General features: G+C 42.8%; 1 protein-coding gene across 6 annotated transcripts in view; it reads left to right on the top strand.

Moving 5' to 3' along the window:
- The window catches only part of TBC1D19 (TBC1 domain family member 19), a 98,610-nt gene that overhangs the window by 9,559 nt on the left and 71,258 nt on the right, over positions 1-17,793 (top strand). For 5 of the 6 annotated variants that reach the window (XR_004000584.1, XR_004000586.1, XR_004000585.1 and 2 more), the window contains exons 2-4: positions 419-491; positions 7,655-7,700; positions 12,507-12,582. Coding sequence is in view for 3 of the 6 variants with exons in the window: in XM_030564019.1 (XP_030419879.1) it covers positions 419-491; positions 7,655-7,700; positions 12,507-12,582 (195 nt within the window). In the remaining 3 variants the exon portion in view is untranslated. Of the gene's footprint in view, positions 1-418; positions 492-7,654; positions 7,701-7,759; positions 8,014-12,506; positions 12,583-17,793 lie in introns of those variants that run through there. The other variant, XM_030564021.1, reaches the window with a different exon arrangement.

The following is a 17,793-nucleotide window of genomic DNA, read 5'->3' on the forward strand; positions in this document are numbered from 1 at the left end:
TTTATCTCACTCCTGTGTTTTAACGTTCTTGCATCTTTTTATGCTCCTTTCTCTTTTATGATATCCAAGTCTACAACTCACAGTTCCCATGTGTTAAATCTTTGTTTGACAGACTTTCCCATTATTATCTTCCAAATGCAATTTCAACAAAATTTCCTTCAGGATAAACTGGTTTAAAATCAACAGTTTAACAAAAAACAAACAAACAAACAAACAAAAAAAAGAACAACTTTTCCATGTGAGATTCCATATGCCCTGAACTCAGAAAATTTAAGATCAAGGTTTCCACAACAGTTGAAACTCATTCTTCTAGTGCATATTACTTCTACCTGTGTAGTCCTAAGAATGTTTCTAATGTCATAATTAAAAAATAGAAAGCTTACTCTCCTGTCTGCTTTTATTTATTTTTATTTATTAGGGTAGTCTACACAAACCAGAAATTAAACTTGAATCACTAAAGGAAGATATTAAGGAATTTCTGAAGACCTCAGGTTTGTAATAGTTCATTCAATTCAGTTGATGAATCTGTAGAAGTATAAACACTTCTGTGAATAAATATAGACATAATATTCTGTAATTCCAGATTACTGAGTTTACATGCTCTATTTAAAAAAAAAATCAAACCAGCAGAGCTTGGAAGCATTGTAGACTAAGGCTCGTACTATCTTCTTTTAAAAACAAAAATTAAATGTCCTATTTTTGTTTCTCATGTTAAGACAGCATGATTAATTACTCCAGTGAAGAAATGGCCAAAGTTAAAGCTGTGCAGATGCAACCTCATATCACTGCTTTCCAATCATAAAGTCTCTAAAAAACATTGATGTGGTTTTATTAACGTCTTTGGGTGTGCAGGGGTGGAGAAGAAAAGGATCATTATGTCATACATTGAAGAACCTTACAAACTTGTGTCTGTAACTTCTGTTACACTACCTTACCCTCAGTATTTGTCTACATTTGTCATGCCATGTCTTTGCTTGCCATGTCAGGTCATTTAGGTTCTGATACTGCAAAGGGGCAGGGGCAGAATCTTATGTCTGAGTGGAGCCCCACTAAAGTCGTTAAGACATCCAGCATGTGTAAGGCATTCTAGTCTCTCATTCAGCAAGGAACTTAAGCATATGGTGAATTTTAAGCATGTGAATACTCCCACTGAAGTTAGTCACATGCTTAAGTACCCTGCTGAAGTACATTGTAAACTCTGCAAGGCAGGCACTGTGTCTGTTTTGTGTTATGTAAGGCACCGTTGTAGGGATTCAATAGATAATAGTCGTAAATAAAAATGTTGGTGGGGAACTTATTAAATGTAGTTATTAAACTTATTCATTTACTAAAGCTGGATGGGAAGCCCATACTGTAGAATTTAATTTTTGAATGTTTTGTAGTTTAAGTTCTGTAAAACTACTAAATCATGGAATGATTTATTGAGATTTTGTACCTCTAAATACATTTAAAGAAACACTTTTAACAATATTTTTTAAAAAATACATTCAGTAATTGGAGAAAGTAATATCTGAATTTTATTAAGATTTAAGGGTAATTGCATAATATATAAAATAGTTCACATAAGAAAAGGTAATATACACTGTTAATATGCACAATGCCTGATAATTTTTCTAAGAAACAATTTGACATTGTATAATACTTTTCAGAAGTCTGACTGCAAAAGGAAAAAATCCTTGCATATTCAGTAATATTTAAATACATACCTTATAGAGAAGGGATCTTACCATTTTTGAAGTCTAGATATAAATTTTTCAAAAGTGCCTAAATGACTTAGGCACCTAACTCACTTTGGAAAATGGAGTGACATTTAGGCATTTATAGGCCTTTATCCTGCTCTCTGTGGCAAGAGAGAACAACTTTTCTCCATCTTTTTTTATGGCATCTTTTAAACATACCCAGTTTCTTCTGCCTTTGCTCATGTGGCTTGCATTCCATCCCTTTTATCATCTTTGTTGCTTGTTTCTGGATCCTTTCTAGTTTCTCTACATCCTGTCTATACATTGGTGACCTAAACTAGATACAATACTCTGGCTGAGGCCTAACCAGCGCTGAGTAGAGCGCTACTGTCGCCTCCTATGACTTGCATGCTATGCCTCTGTTAATGCAACCCAAAATTGCATTTGGTTTTTTTGCAAGAGCATCACATTGCTGACTCATGTTGAAGTTGTGATCCACCACAACTCCCAGATCCTTCTCAGCAGTGTTGCTGCCAAGCCAGTTATCCTGCACTTTGTATTTGTACATGTCAGAGATCTTCTGAATTAATTCAAGCCAGTATGATTACTCAGTTTGGCCAAGGTGTATGGCCTAGTGGTCAGAGTCAGTGTGGCCTCCTGTCTCAGCAAGACCGTGTGGCCTGGTGGCAAGAATCAGTAGAGTTGTCCCCTCTTAGGGCTGCGTGGCCCAATGGCCAGAGTCAGGATAACTGTCCACTTAAGTACAGGGCCGGCTCCAGGCCACAGTGTGCCTAAGCGTGTGCTTGGGGCGGCATGCTGTGGGGGGCGCTCTGCCGATTTGCCTGGCGGGCGGCAGGCGGCTCTGGTGGATCTCCTGCAGGCGTCCCTGTGGAGGCTCCACTGGTCCCGTGGCTCAGGTGGAGCATCCGCAGGCATGCCTTCGGGAGGTACACCGGAGCTGCGGGACCACCGGACCCCCCACAGGGAAGCCTGCGGGAGGTCCACCGGAGCCGCGGGACCGGCGAGCGGCAGAGCGCCCCCCATGGCGTGCTGCTGTGCTTGGGGTGGCAAAATTGCTAGAGCTGGCTCTGCTTCCATAGGGCTGTGTGGCTCAGCAATCAGAGTTGGTAGGCTGCCCTGTTCAGCAGCACTGTGTGGCCTAGTAACCAGAGTCTGTATAGCTGCCCTGTCTGAGGGCTTTGTGGCCCAATGGCCAGAGTCAGTATAAGGGCCCTCTTCAGTAGGGCTGTTTGGCCTGGCGGCCAATCAGGAAAATGGACCATCACCTGAGGGGGGAGAAGGAAGGGAGCGGCCAGATAGGGGGACCTGTGGGAAGGGGCTGTCATCCTGACCCTGGCCATCAGGCCATACAAGCCTGAGAGAGAGAGTGGCCATATTGACTTTTACCACTACGCCAAGACAAGGCCACCCCACCCCAAGCTAAGGGGTGATAGTAAAGATGCGGCCGCGGGGAAGTAATTACCCTCACCCCGCCCCAAGAGGGGATGTGGCGCACTTGCTGTGTGACACAGTGGCTCTGAGATTTCTTCAGCTAATTCTTCTAGCATCCTGGGGTGAACAGCATCAGGCCCCACTGACTTGAATTAATTCAGAAGATCTCTGACATGTTCTTTACTTATCTCGATCTGCATCCCTTCCCCTTTATTGTCTGTGATAACTTTTCTTATTGTCCAGTCACTTACTTTTCGTGTGAAGAGTGAAGCAAAGTAGGCAGTGAGCAGCTCTGCCTTCCTGTTGTCTTCCGAAACCAGCTCACTTTCTCCACTGAGCAGTGGGCTCACACCAATCTGATCTTTGTTTTGTCTGACATATTTGAGGACCGCCTTCTTGTTGTCTCTAACATTGTTTGCCAGCTGTCACTCAGTCTTTGCCTTAGCTTTTCTGATTTTTGTACTACTATTCCCAGGTATATTTCCTTGGTGACATGTCCCTCCTTCAATTTCCTATATGTATCCCTTTTAACTTTTTGGATGGCTAAAAAGCTCCTTTGCAGCTGCACTGGCCTCATATGGCTCTTCTTTTCTTTCCCCTGCATTGGAATAGCTTGATATTGAGCCTCTAATATTACATGTTTTAGGAACTGCCAGTCTCCTTCAACTCCTTTTCTTCCTAATTGGTCTTTCCATGAGACCTTGCCTGCTATTTCTCTGAGCTGATTGAAATCTGCCTGTTTGAAGTCCTGTGTTCTTGTTTTACTGTTCTCATGTCCTCCTTTCCTTAGGTTCTTGAATTCTATCAGATCATAAACTCATAGACTCTAGAACTGGAAGGGACCTCGAGAGGTCATCGAGTCCAGTCCCCTGCCCTCATGGCAGGACCAAATACTGTCTAGACCATCCCTAATAGACATTTATCTAACCTACTCTTAAATATCTCCAGAGATGGAGATTCCACAACTTCCCTAGGCAATCTATTCCAGTGTTTAACTACCCTGACAGTTAGGAACTTTTTCCTAATGTCCAACCTAAATCTCCCTTGCTGCAGTTTTAGCCCATTGCTGCTTGTTCTATCATTGGAGGCTAAGGTGAACAAGTTTTCTCCCTCCTCCTGATGATACCCTTTTAGATACCTGAAAACTGCTATCATGTCCCCTCTCAGTCTTCTCTTTTCCAAATTAACAAACCCAATTCCTTCAGCCTTCCTTCACAGGTCATGTTCTCAAGACCTTTAATCATTCTTGTTGCTCTTCTCTGGACCCTCTCCAATTTCTCCACATCTTTCTTGAAATGCGGTGCCCAGAACTGGACACAATACTCCAGTTGAGGCCTAACCAGCGCAGAGTAAAGCGGAAGAATGACTTATCGTGTCTTGTTTACAACACACCTGTTAATGCATCCCAGAATCACGTTTGCTTTTTTTGTAACAGTATCACACTGTTGACTCATATTAAGCGTGTGGTCCACTATGACCCCTAGATCTCTTTCTGCCATACTCCTTCCTAGACAGTCTCTTCCCATTCTATATGCGTAAAACTGATTGTTCCTTCCTAAATGGAGCACTTTGCATTTATCTTTATTGAACTTCATCCTGTTTACCTCAGACCATTTCTCCAATTTGTTCAGATCATTTTGAATTATGACCCTGTCCTTCAAAGCAGTTGCAATCCTTCCCAGTTTGGTATCGTCTGCAAACTTAATAAGCGTACTTTCTATGCCAACATCTAAATCATTGATGAAGATATTGAACAGATCCGGTCCCAAAACAGACCCCTGCGGAACCCCACTTGTTATATCTTTCCAGCAGGATTGGGAGCCATTAATAACTACTCTCTGAGTAAGGTTATCCAGCCAGTTAATCGCCTACCCTATAGTAGCCCCATCTAAATTGTACTTTCCTAGTTTATCTATAAGAATATCATGCAAGACCGTATCAAATGCCTTACTAAAGTCTAGGTATATCACATCCACCGCTTCTCTCTTATCCACAAGGCTCGTTATCCTATCAAAGAACGCTATCAGATTAGTTTGACACGATTTGTTCTTTACAAATCCATGCTGGCTATTCCCTATCACCTTACCACCTTCCAAGTGTTTACAGATGATTTCTTGAATTACTTGTTCCATTATCTTCCCTGGCACAGAAGTTAAAGTAACTGGTCTGTAGTTTCCTGGGTTGTTTTTATTTCCCTTTTTATAGATGGGCACTATATTTGCCCTTTTCCAGTCTTCTGGAATCTCCCCCGTCTCCCATGATTTCCCAAAGATAATAGCTAGAGTCTCAGATACCTCCTCTATTAACTCCTTGAGTATTCTAGGATGCATTTCATCAGGCCTTGGTGACTTGCAGGCATCTAACTTTTCCAAGTGATTTTTTACTTGCTCTTTTTTTATTTTCTCTTCTAAACCTACCCTCTTCCCGTAAGCATTCACTTTGTTAGACATTCCTTCAGACTTCTCAGTGAAGACTGAAACAAAGAAGTCATTAAGCATCTCTGCCATTTCCAAGTCTCCCATTACTGTTTCCCCCTTCTCACTGAGCAGTGGGCCTCCCCTGTCCTTAGTCTTCCTCTTGCTTCTAATGTATTGATAAAAAGTCTTCTTGTTTCCCTTTATTCCCATAGCTAGTTTGAGCTCATTATGTGCCTTTGCCTTTCTAATCTTGCCTCTGCATTCCTGTGTTATTTGCCTATATTCGTCCTTTGTAATCTGACCTAGTTTCCATTTTTTATATGATGCCTTTTTATTTTGCAGGTCACGCAAGATCTCGTGGTTAAGCCAAGGTGGTCTTTTGCCACATTTTCTATCTTTCCTAACCATCGGAATAGCTTGCTTTTGGGCCCTTAATAGTGTCCCTTTGAAAAACTGCCAACTCTCCTCAGTTGTTTTTCCCCTCAGTCTTGGTTCCCATGGGACCTTACCTATCAGCTCTCTGAGCTTACCAAAATCCGCCTTCCTGAAATCCATTGTCTCTATTTTGCTGTACTCCCTTCTACCCTTCCTTAGAATTGCAAACTCTATGATTTCATGATCACTTTCACCCAAGCTTCCTTCTACTTTCAAATTCTCAACGAGTTCCTCCCTATTTGTTAAAATCAAGTCTAGAACAGCTTCCCCCCCAGTAGCTTTTTCAGCTTTCTGAAATAAAAAGTTGTCTGCAATGCAGTCCAGGAACTTATTGGATAGTCTGTGTCCCGCGGAGTTATTTTCCCAACATATATCTGGATAGTTGAAGTCCCCCATCACCACCAAATCTTGGGCTTTGGATGATTTTGTTAGTTGTTTGAAAAAAGCCTCATCCACCTCTTCCACCTGATTAGGTGGCCTGTAGTAGATTCCCAGCACGACATCACCCGTGTTTTTTACCCCTTTTAGCCTAACCCAGAGACTCTCAACACTTCCATCTCCTATGTCCATCTCCATCTCAGTCCAAGTGTGTACATTTTTAATATATAAGGCAACACCTCCTCCCTTTTTCCCCTGTCTATCCTTCCTGAGCAAACTATACCCATCCACACCCACATTCCAGTCGTGTGTATTATCCCACCAAGTTTCAGTAATGCCAACAATGTCATAGTTGTATTTATTTATTAGCTCTTCTAGTTCTTCCTGCTTATTACCCACACTTCTTGCATTTGTATATAGGCATCTAAGATGCTGGTTTGATCTTGCCTCTGAGCTTTGCCCTGACCCTCCTTTCTGTCTGCCATTATAGCCCGTGCTCCCTCCTGTTTCCAAACCATCTCCCAGGTCTTGTTCCCCACTTACTTGTGGGGTTTGCTCACCTGTCCCGGTCGAACTTAGTTTAAAGCCCTCCTTACTAGGTTAGCCAGTCTGTGCGCAAATAAGGCCTTTCCCCTCCTCGAAAGGTGATCGCCATCTGTGCCTAGCAGTCCTTCCTCGAATAGCATCCCGTGGTCTAGGAAGCCAAAGCCCTCCTGGCGACACCATCTTCGCAGCATGATCACTTCTTCCCAAGTTCTCAACCACCTTTGTGTTTGCAACTAATTCATCTGTGTTGGTCAACACCAGATCCAGAATGGATGACCACTTAGTTGTTATGTCGACTTTCTGAATCTGAAAATTGTCTCCTACATATGCTAAGAGCTTGAATTCATTTGCCCTGAAGAATACAATAATCAACATATTAAACAAGTATTATTATATCTGAGGTTGCATTTAAAAATGTATATGATATTATATGAGAATAAATGTGATTCTATAACTGAAGATGCTATTGTAAAGCATTGAACAAGGGGCAGAGATAAGGGAGCACATGCGACTTTTTAACTTTAGCCTTTTGTGTTTTAACCTTCCATTAGTGTAGTTACTTCTTGCGTCCTGTGCCTTTTAGGGAGAGTCTGAAAGAGAGAGAACTTAGGTAGATGTGAAATTGAATTGAAGACCACAAACTTTGGTGAATCTGAAAGATTCCCTTGAGTCGTACTTCCGATATTTAAAGGTTTACTTGTTTATGAAATGATTGCCAATTTCTTTCTTTTTTTTTAATTTAAACAGGATGGGAAAAGAGGCTTCAGAATGCTGTTTATAGTGAACTCAATGTGTGAGTTTTTATTCAGTATTTTTATTATATATTTTTATGTACATTTATAGCTGTCTGTATGATACGTATGCATTATTTGCAAGACTATTATGTATGTCTCACACTAGGGAGGTATAATTATGTTCCTATATTTTTAGTACATCACAGATTTCTTTTTCTATTTCATAATGGATGACTTTCAATGAGACTTAGGCTGCCAAGTGCATAAGCTACTTTTAAAAATGGGATGTAGGTGCCTGAGTCACTTAGGCTCTTAAAAACCTCACCAAGATCATCATCTTCAAGATCTATACTGATGCCATTGAAGATGCAGGTGAGCAAACAAGGAGGTAGATAAAATTTTTGGATTTGTTTTCTAGAGTTTCTTTTTCTTTTTTCTTTTTTTTTTTTGTCATTTGCTTTTTAGTTTTGCTTTTATGAAGAGATGTTGGGTTTATTTCCGTAAGTGTACTCAAAATGTTGGAAAAACAAGAATAGTCTTTTGCTTATGGCACTGACTCAGGAGACCTTGGTTCAATTCCTAGCTCTACCCTTGGACAAGTCACTTAATCTTTCTGTGCTTCAGCTCCCCATCTGTAAAATGGGGTAATATTACTTCCTTTCTTAGACCATTTGTCTGCGTTTAGATTGTATGTTTTTTGGAGCAAGGACTGGCTCTTTAAGTGCATTTACATTACCTAGAACACTCGCACCCTCTGATGTTTGGGGCACCTCAAGACACTTCTGTAATACAAATTGTGATTACATTCACTTAGGGACAAAGCAGCAGAAAAAGGACATGCTTGTTTTGATTTTCTTTTTCCCCCTGCATCTTCTAGAACCCTGATAAAAGCTCTAGTATTAAGATGTGGATATTTCTCCAAGTGTACAAGGTCAGTCTCTAATTTGATGGTTGTTACTTATATCACACTTAAAAACATCTGAACTTCTGTTCAGCTGACTTGTTCTTGTTTCAATGCGAGGATTCCTGGAGGTACCCAGGACTGTGAGGTGCCTCACTACTACCTGGCCTTAGCATCAAGAAGCTTTGACTATGCCTGCCGTTGGTCAGATCCCAACTCCACTAGCCACGGGTACCACAAACATTCCTGTCTAGGCCTCGCAGGCTGTGCTGTCACTTTGCAGGTTAGCGATTGCCACACTTCAAACGCTCAAGCCTTCCAAGTGTCTCCCTGGAGCATTCAGATTCTGGTCTACTGAACACACTCAATATTCACAGATTCGCTGTTTCCAAAGAAACAATACATCCCAGCTTACCAGTTCTATCTCAGATTACTGCTTCACTTGACACACTGCCCTTAGATATGTTTATAGTGAAATCAAATATTAGTTTAATAAAGTATAGAGATTCAAGTGGTAGTAGTAGCAGGAAGTAGTATAGGAAACCAATGGGTACATATAAAATAAAATCATAACATGCATTCTACAGCCTAGACTTAATTAACAATGTATTCTCATGTTTTGTAGAGTATTGCTCACCCCAGATCCTTACAGCACTTTACAGCCAAGTTAGCTGTGACCCTTCTTTCATGAGACACAAGCATGCTGTCAATTTGCCTCCCTTGATGAAGGGTTCTGTTTGTCACTTTTCACTTCAAAATATAGCAGAACAATCCTTAATCTTTATTCACAGACAAGATACCCACTCTGTTGTTTGCTTATTCCTGTAGATTTCCTCTCTTGTAGGTTTTATAATCTCATCTTTTACCTGTGGTTTAGTAAATCAATAGGCATACATTGGGAGGCATACAATACACTGGGGTCGGCAACCTGTGGCACGCGTGCCAAAGATGGCATGCGAGCCAATTTTTAGTGGCACGCTGGAGCCTGCTGGTACTCCAGCATGCCATTAAAAAATCCTGCCCAGCCCGGCCAGCTGTCCTCTGTCCTCCACTCCCTCTGCAGGGGCAGGGAGCAGAAGCATAGCCATGCGCACGGGGTGGAAAATGGCCTCACTCTCCCGTCACGGCAAGCCACGGGGTCTGCGCTCCCGGGCTGGAGCACTGGGCCAAGTGCAGCAAGCTGCCGGCACCTCCCCCACCTTCTCCCCTTCCCTGGAGCCCTACCGCCGTGCGCAGCGCTCTGGGGGTCTGGGCTGCGCACTCCCACGGGGCAGCGTTTGGCTCCATGGGGAGGCAGACACGCTTCCCGCTCAACTGGAGCTCTGCCGCCGCCGTGCGCAGCGCTTTGAGGGGTGGGGCTGTGCTCTCTCGCTGGGCAGCGTGTCTGGCTCTGGGTGGAGCTTCAAGGTAAAGGGCCCAGGGCTGAGGGTGTTGGATAAGGGGTAGGGGCAGTCAGGGGACAGGGTGGGTTGGATGGGGGGGTTGGGTGGTTAGGGGCGGGGGTCTCTGGAGGGGGCACTAAGGGAGCAGAGGGGGTTGGATGGGGCATGGGAGTCCCAGGGTCTGTCAGGGGGCTGGGGGTGGATAGGGGTCAGGGCAGTCAGGGGATTGGCAGCAAGGAGGGTCCTGGGGGGGGAAGTTAGGATGGGGGGTCTCTGGAGGGGATGGTCAGGGGACAAAGAGTTGTGGGGGTTGGATGAGTTGGGAGTTCTGGGGGTCCTGTCAGGAAGCAGGGATGTGGAGAGGGGTTGGGGCAGACAGGGATCGGGGGGGTTGGATGGGTTGGGAGTTCTGGGGGTCCTGTCAGGGAGCGGTTGGATGGAGCATGGGAGTCCTGAGGGTCTGGCTGGGATGTGGGTGTGGATAAGGGTCAGGGCAGTCAGGGGATACGTAGGGAGTAGGGTCCAGTCCGGGGACAAGGAACAGGGAGGCTTAGATAGGGGGTGGTGTCCTGGGGGGCAGTTGGGGGCAGGGTTTCCAGGAGGGGGTAGTCAGGAGACAAGGAGCAAGGGGGTTGAGAGTTCTTAGGGGGGCAGTCACCCATCACTCTGCCCTGAGGTCCCCCCCACACTGCCCTCTGCCCACACACACCCCAGACCCCTGCCCTGAGCCCTGTACCTCCCCCATACACACCCAGCCCTCTGCTTGATTGCATTTCCCTCCACCCCCCAACAACTTTAGCCCTGACTCTGGCACCCCCTCACATACCCAGGCTCCCCTCTGCCCTGACACCTGCACCCCCCCACATACCCAGCTCCCAGCCCTGACTCAAGCCCTCTGCCCCCAGCCTTCTGGGTCCCGGCCTCCGGCCCCACACGGCCTGCTGCTGGTCTGGGGTTCTGGCTGCCAGACCCTTGCCAGCCGGGGTCCCGGCCGCAGGCCTCGCTCAGCCCACTGCCGGCCTAAGTGAACAGAACCCCAGACCAGCAGCGGGCTGAGCGGGCCGGCTGCATAAGATCAACATTTTAATTTCATTTTAAATAAAGCTTCTTAAACATTTTGAAAACCTTGTTTATTTTATAATACAACACTAGTTTAGTTATATAATATATAGACTTATAGAGAGAGACCTTCTAAAAAACATTAAAATGTATTACCAGCACGCAAAACCTTAAATTAGAGTGAATAAATAAAGACTCGGCACACCATTTCTGAAAGATTGCTGACCCCTCCAATACACAAATGTTCAGACAAGGAGATAGATGTCTGTTAGCTTCTGCTTGAAAGGAAAACTTCTGAGGTATAGAGTCGCCTGGTTATCCGTCTTAACTCCAAGATCTTAAGAGCGTAATTTTAGATACATAATTCTTTAAATATTATCTTTACATACATTTTGCAATGATTATGACAACCAGTGGGCTAATGGCTCTCAGTGGAGACCTCACATGCTAGCGTTTGGTGAACAATCATGCATGTATCCAGTCCAGAGGATCTCTGTAAAACACTGTGCATCTCATATGCCCTCTGCCCGTTTGAACTAAGGGGTCCCAGGGTTACATTCAGTCACTGAAATTTTTCCACCATATAAAGCACAGACATTTTTTTTCTTACTTACAGAAGGTATTTCTCTAGACCCCCTACACTTTATCTTCTATTTCTTTACTAATATTTTTGCAGGACTTTGCTTGTCTGTCTGTCTTCCGAAGTGCATCTCTTGGTGTTCATATTTTGCATTTTGTCTAGACAGCTCTTCATTCCACTAGCTACTTCTCTTCCTGCGGCTTTCATGTGTTTATGGCTAGAGATTCAAGCTTGCTGAGATTGGCGCGCCAAAATTCAGTAGTTACTTTGGACACGTTCAGTTGTGAAAACTAATCAAGTTACAGACTGAACTTATTTTTTTGAGAAATACCATTTCCTGGAAAGAAAAAATAATTTTGTTTAGACATTCTTATTCTGTAATAGTGCTTTAAAAATTTTATGAAACACTATTTGATTTCTTTCATGAATATTTGTGATGTCATTAACTGTTGTTTTTACAAAACATTTTATTTATGTTAAAAATCTTGTCTACAACCTTGAATATTTATTTTGCGCCCTTGAAATATTCTACATGCATAGTAAGATGATTAGAAGAGACTGCTTTTTATGAGAAATCCCATCTTTTAAGTTTAGATTACCATCCACAAAATTATTGTTCGTTGTCTTATCCAAAGACAGAGTTTATGAATGTGCACATTTCATCCATGCCAGATTTACAGTACCTTTTGCCATTACTTCTCTAATTAAGAGTGTGAATACCTATAATGCAAAGATAGGAACTGGGATTTCACTTATTGATACTTTTTTTTTTAAAGGTTGAGGTTTGATCATGGGTTTAGAATTATTACTGCATATATTTTACTGCTTCTAAGAATAATTATAGAGTTGAGAAAATTTGTTCAAAGATGACTCTGAAGAGCAAAAGGCATCAATGTATTTAATAATAATCTGAACATTCAAAACATAATTTTGTTTTCTTAAGGTTCCCTTCACCCTGTCATCCTGCAGCACCCCCTGAGCACATAAAGGAACCCTTAGTTTACATGAGGAAAGCACAGGTTGGTTGTCATCCGTCTATCTGTCTGTTTTCAACAAGAGCATTTTAGTTTATGCCGTATATGTCTACCATGCAATTTTTAAAAATCTTTGTACATTTAAAATTGTAACTTTAAATTAAAAGTGTTTAGGTATAAAAATGAATGTATGTTGTATTTCATAATGGCAGCATCCATAGATAAAGTAGAATATAGTTGAAATAGGGTGCAATGGTCAATCAATGAGTGTTACAGAGAGATGTGGAAAATAGAATGGTTCACAGAATAGAATATGATTTAGAAAAAAAGCTTAGGAAGTATTTGTCATTTTATTTATGGTTAATGAAATGGGATTTTGAAGAGTCAAGTAGTGGGATGGGTGCAAAAGGATAAAGATGCTGTCCCAGATTATGTTTCCAGACAAGAAAGGTTTATTATCCAGCATGGAGAAAACTGAAGGGATGGTGAAAGGAGTAGGCAGAAGTCTAGAGCTGAAGGAACTAAGTGAACATGCAGGAGAATAAGGGCTCGTCCAGACTAGGGGGGGGAAATCGATCTTAGATACGCAACTTCAGCTACGTGAATAACGTAGCTGAAGTCGAATATCTAAGATCGAATTACTCACCCGTCCAGACGGTGCGGGATCGATGTCCGCGGCTCTCCGTGTCGATTCCGGAACTCCGTTGGGGTTGATGGAGTTCCGGAATCGATATAAGCGCGCTCGGGGATCGATATATCGCATCTAGATTAGACGCGATATATCGATCCCCGAGCAATCGATTTTAACCCGCCGATACGGCGGGGTAGTCTGGACGTACCCTAAGAGGAATATAGGTAGACAGCTCAAAAGAGGATCTTGAACACAGAGAGAATATTTTACTTTCCTTGTTCGATTTATTCATGATGCTTTAAAAGTAAATTCCACATCAAATTGGCATCCTCTCATCTGCGAGAGATGTGAGAATTGCAGTGTATGATGTAGATTGTTTGCAGTGTCTCATGTGACTTGAATAGTCCAATCCAAGCTTTGCATGATCTTTGGCTGTTGCAATGTATGTATTTTGGTTGGAAACTGCTTGCTTTCTATGGGCTCTTTTCTGTTCAAGCTGTAGGAGCCGGCTTCTGTCATGAACTTTGATACCCTGATGGAGATGATGGTGCCACTTGTTACGATCACTTGTCAAGATTTCCCATTGGTCAGGATCAATTCCAAATTCCTTCATATCTTGCTTGCATGTGTCTTTATAGCAAAGCTTGGGATGTCCTGTTGTTCTTTTTCCCTCTGATAGCTCCCCGTATAGCATGTCCTTGGGTATGCGTCTGTCTTGCAACCTATTCAGATGACCCAGCCAGCACAGTCATTTTTGCTTGAGCAGGGCTGTCACACTTGGTAATTTTGCCCTTTGAAGAACCTCTGCATTGGTGACTTTATCCTGCCATTTGGTGTTGAGTATGCGGCATAAACAATGTAGGTGGAAGGAAACTGTTTAACTGTTTATCCTGATGAATATAAGTTGTTCATGTTTCCCCACCATACATCAGAGTGCTGAGGACCCAAGTTTGGTATACTACCATTTTGGTCTTGATGGTAAGCTTTGAGTTGTTCTATGCTCTTTTAGTTAGTTTACTAAAGGTGGTGGCAGCCTTCCCAATGCGAACGTTTGGCTCTTTATCCAGTGAGAGATTGGTGGTCACTGTAGAACCTAAATAGCTGAACTTCTGGACTACATTTAGCTGGTTTGCACTTAAGGTAATAGAAGGATCATGTGGAACCCCTTGTCCTAATATTACCATTTTCTTGATTCTGATGATGGGCGCAAGTGCCTCGCAGGCATTTGAAAGGTGGTCCATGAGTTCTTGTAGTAGATTTTCATTGTGGACTATGAGGGCAGCATCATTAGCCAATAGAAGTTCCCTGATTAGCACCTTTTTTACTTCAGTCTTTGACTTAAATCAAGACAGGTCGAATAGTTTCCTATCTGATCTTGCATGGAGATACACTCCATCTTTCATGTCCTTAAACTCACAGTTCAAAAGTACCGAGAAGAAGATGCCAAAGAGTGTAGGGGCAAGAACACATCCTTGCTTCATGATGATTTTCATTTCAGTGCTGTCTGAAGTGGACCTGTCAACTGGACGGTTGCTCTCATGTTGTTGGGGAATGAATTTATAAGACATGACAGGGTTGGTGGGCATTCTGTCTTTTCTAGTATTGCAAAGAGACCTGCTCTACTGACTGTGTCGAATGCTTTGGTTAGGTCCACAAAAGCAATGTACAATGGTTGGTTTTACTCTACACTTTTCCTGGAGTTGACGCAGAGAGAATATTATGTCTATTGTTGATCTTCCAGCCCTGAATTTGCACTGTGATTCAGGATAAACACAATTTGCCAGCTGTTGTAGGTGCACTAAGATGACTTTTGCAAAAGCTTTTCCCACTACACTTAGTAGCGAGATGCCCCTATAGTTGTCTCAGTCACCCTTTTTGCCTTTATTTTTATACAAAGTGGTGATGTTTGTGTCACACATCTCTTGTGGTACCTAACCCTCTTTCCAACATTTAAGTAGCAGCTGATGAAAATATGGTAATAGGCTGTGTTTCCTGCACTTGAGGTTTTCTTCTGGGATGCCATCTCTTCCAGAAGCTTTGCAACTCGATAACAAAACAGTGGCCTTGCTTAGCTCTTCTGTAGTGGGCTCCACATCTAGCTCTGGCATGACCTGTAGAGTTGGTATTTGTCCAATGATTTGCTGGTGATATTTCTTTCTTGTGCGTATAGCTCTGAATAGTGTCAAACCCAATGAGACAACTACATGCTTTTATCTGTAATGATAAATTACACAAACTCCACATTAAAGACTGTGCGAAGACAACCGCCCTTCTTACCTCTGAAGGTCTGTGATTTGGAAGGATTCCACAGTATGTTTAACTCACTCCATCTTAAAATGTATTGTTCAAAAGTCATTCAGTAAATTGTTCTGCCTATTCAATCAAACTGTTGTTCATTCCAGTGTGTATTAACTTGATGCCTTGTATTTTAGATTGTTTGTTAGGTCTTTGGGACAGAGACTGTGTATTGTGTAATACATAGCATACTGCCAGCACTTAACAAATAATTAATAAGCTGTCACATTCATTTACTTATATTGAAAATAATAGTTTTTCCTGGTATGGACTAAATTCTGTAAATTAGATAAATGTGTATATAATGTAGTTACTGTTATGAAAGCATATATAACAAATATTAGTATTTTATATGTCTTAGTTCTGCTTATGAAATGGCAGCTTCTCTTCTAAAATGAGTATGCATGGGAAAAGTTGTGTTCATTTTTTTTCATGTGAACACCTGTGCCTGGAACACCTTTCCTGAGTTAATCCCCTTCAAATCCTTCCTTAAAATACACTTCTTCAACAAGCCAGTCACAGGGTGACGCTGGTCCTTTAAGAGGGAGAAGGGCCAGTACACCCATAACTTGCAGTTACCTCCTAATTGGCTTTTAAGAGAGGGCACCTGGGCAATATAAATGAGGGAGTGCCTGAGGACAGAGTTTGAGTCAGTCACGAAAAGGGGCAAGTGAGAGCTAATTGGTGTGGCATTATGCCCCATATTCTTCACAGAGATACGGTTATGATATGATTACGGCATAACTATGATGTGTTTTATGTCAGGTAGGTCATGTGAAGTGTTTTTGAAAGGGTTATGATTTACAGAATATGTTTTATCCTATTTGTATGCATGGATCATTTTTATGTCCGAAGTTAAGTATATTGTCTATGTATCTATTACAAATGTGTTTACACTGGGGAATGCCCACTAGACAGATTGCAGTCAGTCTAGACGGCTGGCTGGGAAGGCCCATTAGGGAGAACAGTAGGTCTTAGAAGATGCTAATCACCCATCGGGGAGCTTTCCTGAGAAGCCTTCTTGGAGACGCTGCAAACAGCTTCTGAGTTATGGCTGCAGTTGTGGTACTGGATTCCATGATACTACTAGTGTTTTTCCACTGACTAGTGGTGAGAATCAAATTGGGAGACAAAGGATTCCAGCCATATGCAAAAACTATTTAAGGCAGCGGAATGACATAATTGTGGTTTGTTTTTCACTGATTCCCCGCTCAAGAAAGAAGACTGTTGGAAACGCCTGAGAACAAAAAAACTGGAGTAGGGGAGAAGAGCTGAGCCCAGGCTAGAGAGTAGTCTGGCCTGTGAAAGGAATATCTGGAGTTTTAAGCTGCAAGCAAGTGCAGCTTGCCTTCAATAATCTCTGCAGTCTGCCTAAAAACATTTAGGGTGAGGATTTGCTACTTATAACCAGTTCTTTTAGTATATTAAGCTTAGATTGTGTGTTTGGTTTATTTGCTAGGTAATCTGCTTTGATCTGTTTGCTATCCCTTATAATCACGTAAACTCTAACTTTTGTGGTTAAACTTGTTTGGCTTTATCTAAAACCAATGTGTGCGGAAATCACAACTTGGGGCAGAAAGCTCTATATATCCCTCTCCACATTGAGGGAGGGGGCGAATTTCATGAGCTTACGCCGTACAGTTCTCGGTGCAGCGCAAGACGGTACAATTTTAGGTTTATCCTCTCGAGGGGGGTATGCACTTGAGTACTGGGCAATTCCTTAGCTGAGCCTTCCATGCAGATCTGATTTCAGTGTCTGTGCGTTTCTGGAGCTGAGTGTGTCACCAACACACAGGTAGGGAAAGTGTGAGACTAGGAGCATGTCTGCACTTTGTCACAGCATTACAAGGTGAAAGGGAGCCCAGACTGGTGGGTCAGGCAGGCTCAGTTTTATCCCAGTTCCAGGTGGAACCCTGAAGAGGGGGAAACCCATCACAGTTGGTTCAGTGAGGAAAGGGCAGGGAGAGCTGCCTGGGAATCAGGAAACTGGAAGAGGTCTCTGGGGAAAGCTGCAAGAGAAAATTCTCTGCAGCTCCTTCCTGGAAGGCATGAGGAATTGCCAGGAAGCCAGCAGAGGGAGATGCCTGATGACCTTCCTGAGGCAGAGAGCCATGGCTATAGAAGGCTGGAGAGGGTTGAAGGCTGAGATGAGCAGAGAGAGATGCCTGCTGGCTCTCGGAGATGGAAAGCTGAAGCCAGAGGGTTCGAGAGCGTTGAAGACTGGGAGTAAAGTGTGGCAAGAGATGCTGGAGATGGAGTGGAGAGCTGGAGCATGATGCCAGATGCCAGAGGTATACTTAGTTCGTTGTATACATTGTTTGGACTGTTTT

The sequence above is a fragment of the Gopherus evgoodei genome, chromosome 5 (genome assembly GCF_007399415.2).
Source record: "Gopherus evgoodei ecotype Sinaloan lineage chromosome 5, rGopEvg1_v1.p, whole genome shotgun sequence".
In the NCBI taxonomy this organism is placed as follows: Eukaryota; Metazoa; Chordata; order Testudines; family Testudinidae; genus Gopherus; species Gopherus evgoodei.